The 3,651-nt window shown below is 43.7% G+C and overlaps 1 protein-coding gene across 1 annotated transcript; it reads left to right on the top strand.

The window, feature by feature from the left end:
• Positions 1 to 1,184: 1,184 nt before the first annotated feature.
• Positions 1,185 to 3,119, top strand: LOC308249147 (tropomyosin alpha-4 chain-like; the record flags this gene model as incomplete). Its single annotated transcript, XM_080669969.1, has 1 exon — positions 1,185 to 3,119. One exon carries the CDS (start codon positions 1,185 to 1,187, stop codon positions 1,923 to 1,925), a length of 741 nt encoding a protein of 246 aa, XP_080526095.1. The 3' UTR covers positions 1,926 to 3,119.
• Positions 3,120 to 3,651: the final 532 nt, after the last annotated feature.

Consider the following 3,651-nt stretch of genomic DNA (forward strand, 5'->3'; position numbering starts at 1 on the left):
TGAAGAACATATTGAAATAGATTAAAAGTATATTGGATGAAGCAGAGGTCCGAATCAGCTATTTTGAAGACAAGGTAGAAATGAATACTCTATTAGAGCAGCAAATAGAAAAAAATAATTAAAAAGCAGGAAGATAGCTTAAGGGAGCTCTGTGACAATATGAAATGTAACAACATCTACTTTACAGGAATACCAGAAGGAGAAGAAGATGAACAAGGAACAGAGAACCTGTTTAAAGAAATGATGACAGAGAATAAACAAAGATGGCGGCATAGGTAAACACCTAAACTGCTGCCTCGCACAACAATTTCAAAACTACAACTAAAAGACAAAATGGACATCATCCAGAACAACAGGAAGGCTGGCTGAGTGGAATTTCTACAACTAGAAGAAAAGAGAAAAGCACACTGATACTCACAGGAGCTGCAGGAGGCAGAGGTACTGAGCCACGCATGCGGAGAGAACTGGCAACTGCGTGCGCAGCTGGCTTTCTCAAGCGGGAGGGAGACAAAAGCGCCCAACTGCACTGAACTCCAGTTCCAGGCGAGACTTTGGGGACCCAGACTCATTCGGGAAGAAACAGGACTGTCTGGCAGTGGGAGGGACTCGAGAGCGGCTTTCTCTCAGAGGTTCTTGCAGTGATTACCACGGGACACTGAGACACAGGGGCCTATTAGGGCAGGGCTGACAGGAAACCAATGCTGTCTGCTCTGCCCTGAGACTCTGCCCCATCCAAGCTGAGCACAGAGGCTTTTGCAAGTCCTATCTCATAAGGGCGTCTCCAGCACAGAAGTTCTCCCAGCGTAGACACAGCTGATCCTCACAGCCAACTGGCCTGGAGGTCAATTCCTCCCAGTGATACCAACAACAATCAAGGCTTAACTACAACAAGACTGTGCACACAGCCCACAAAGGGGTGCACCAAGAGTGTCCACCTCAGGTAACTGGGGAGGCTGAGCCACTGGGCCCTATAGGACACCTAGCACACGAAGCCACTCTATCAACTCAGGGAAGCAGCCAAAATGCGGAGACAAAGGAACAGATCACAAATGAAAGAAATGGAGGAAAGCAAATGACTGGATATAGAGTTCAAAACCACGGTTATAAGGTTTTTCAAGAATTTTCTAGAGGCTGATTCTAGCCAAGTCGAGCACCCGCTGCGTGCGCCCCCGCGCCTCCTTGCCATGGCCGGCCTCAACTCCCTGGAGGCGGTGAAACGCAAGATCCAGGCGCTGCAGCAGGAGGCGGACGAGGCGGAGGACCGCGCGCAGGGCCTGCAGTGGGAGCTGGACGGCGAGCGGCGCGAGAAAGCTGAAGGAGATGTGGCAGCTCTCAATCGACGCATCCAGCTTGTTGAAGAGGAGTTAGACAGGGCTCAAGAACGACTGGCCACGGCCCTGCAGAAGCTAGAAGAAGCAGAAAAGGCTGCTGATGAGAGCGAGAGAGGAATGAAGGTGATAGAAAACCGGGCCATGAAAGATGAGGAGAAGATGGAGATCCAGGAGTTGCAGCTCAAAGAGGCCAAGCACATTGCAGAGGAGGCTGACCACAAATACGAGGAGGTAGCTCGTAAGTTGGTCATTCTGGAGGGCGAGCTGGAGAGAGCAGAGGAGCGTGCCAAGGTGTCTGAACTTAAATGTGGTGACCTGGAAGAAGAACTCAAGAATGTCACTAACAACCTGAAATCGCTGGAGGCTGCCTCTGAAAAGTATTCTGAAAAGGAGGATAAATATGAAGAAGAAATTAAACTTCTGTCTGACAAACTGAAAGAGGCCGAGACCCGTGCTGAATTTGCAGAGAGAACAGTTGCAAAACTGGAAAAGTCTATTGATGACCTGGAAGAAAAACTTGCTCAAGCCAAAGAAGAGAACGTGGGCTTACATCAGACACTGGATCAGACACTAAATGAACTTAACTGTATATAACCACAACAGAAGAGTCTTGTTCCAGCAGAAGCTCCAGACCTCCGTTTCTTTCTCTTCTCTTGTAAGAAGTTTCTTTTGTTACTGCATCTACGCAAATTATGAGTATGTGACCAAATATTTTGTATCAGAGAAGCTTTGAGCATCAGTTAAATCTAATTCCTTCTCCTCTTCCCCAAATGGCACCAGATTTTTTTAGCTCTATTTTTATCCTTAAATTGCATTTATTCCTAAGCTAGTCAGGGTGTTTCCTATTGAACATTAGTCTCTTAAGACTGAAGGCATATGGTTTCTGGGAGATTAAACAACCCCACACTTCCAGAACACAGACTCTAGTATCTAGTCACTGGCCAATTTAAAAGGTTGAAGAATAGAACCACTGGGCCACCGTTGGACACACTATAGGAGGCCAGGGACCATCACATTAAAATGGGTGGGGATTTTCCATCCAGAGCAAAAAAAAAGTTGGGGGAGAGGCTATTGTGGGAAGTCATAAACCATAGATAGATTAATCATTCTGGCTCTTTTCCACACTCTACTGTGCAGAACATCCTTTGAGCAAACAGTATGAGAATGCTTGGGAAATAAAACATTTACTCTTATTTGAGGCCATCCACTCAGCAGGAATGAATTCAGTCCTGTTCAGGAAGCCATCAAAAAGACTGCTAGCCTTCAATAATTGAGCAAGAGCATTTTTCTATTAACTGTTGGGCAGAAGGGTCCTCCCTGGCCGAAGAGATAATGTGATCGGCCTAATTTATCTCCTCTGTACTTTGGGAATGGTAAATTGAAGATTCACTTATTTAGGGCTTTAATTCCTTCGTCAGGACCAAGTTAATACAAGACCAGGAAACTCCTGATTCAACTGGATATGGAGTATTTTGTAGACAGGGCTGCACATTTTGGCTTTGTTATATTTTTGCTTTGTTGGTTAACATCTCAGCTGAAACATTCCATATTCCCCAGCAGTGAGGGGGGTAACTCAAGTTTACAGTTCTGCCTAAAAATCACCCTGATTCTAGCTTTTTGGACTCCTCTGCCCCTCACTCCTATTTATTATGCATCACACTACCCAGGAGATACACTAGCAAATTGTGCAATTGAATAAAACCCACACTTTTCATTTAGATTCTTGCAACTGTATCATATGTAATAGTATCACTTTTTCTACATTTTGGTCAAATAAATTTTTACATAAACTATAAAAAAAAAAGAATTTTCTAGAAAAGGCAGATAAATTTAGCAAGACCCTTGAGGATATAAAAAAAGGACCAACTAGAAATTAAGCATACACTAACTGAAATAAAAAATATTATACAGAGATCTAATAGCAGACTAGAGGATAACAAGAATCAAGTCAAAGATTTGAAATACAAAGAAGCAAAAAACACTCAACCGAAAAAGCAGAAAGAAAAAAGAATCCAAAAATATGAAGATAGTGTAAGGAGCTTCTGGGACAACTTCAAGTGTACCAACATCCAAATTATGGGGGTGCCAAAAGAAGAGAGAGAGCAAGATACCGAAAACCTATTTGAAGAAATAATGACCGAAAACTTGCCCCACGTGGTGAAAGAAATAGACTTACAAGTCCAGGAAGCACAGAGAACCCCAAACAAAAGGAATACAAAGAGGACCACACCAAGACACATCATAATTAAAATGCCAAGAGCAAAAGACAAAGAGAGAATATTAAAAGCAGCAAGAGAAAAACAGTTAGTTACCTACAAGG

The sequence above is a fragment of the Plecotus auritus genome, assembly GCF_963455305.1.
Source record: "Plecotus auritus genome assembly, chromosome: 1".
NCBI classification, from domain to species: domain Eukaryota; kingdom Metazoa; phylum Chordata; class Mammalia; order Chiroptera; family Vespertilionidae; genus Plecotus; species Plecotus auritus.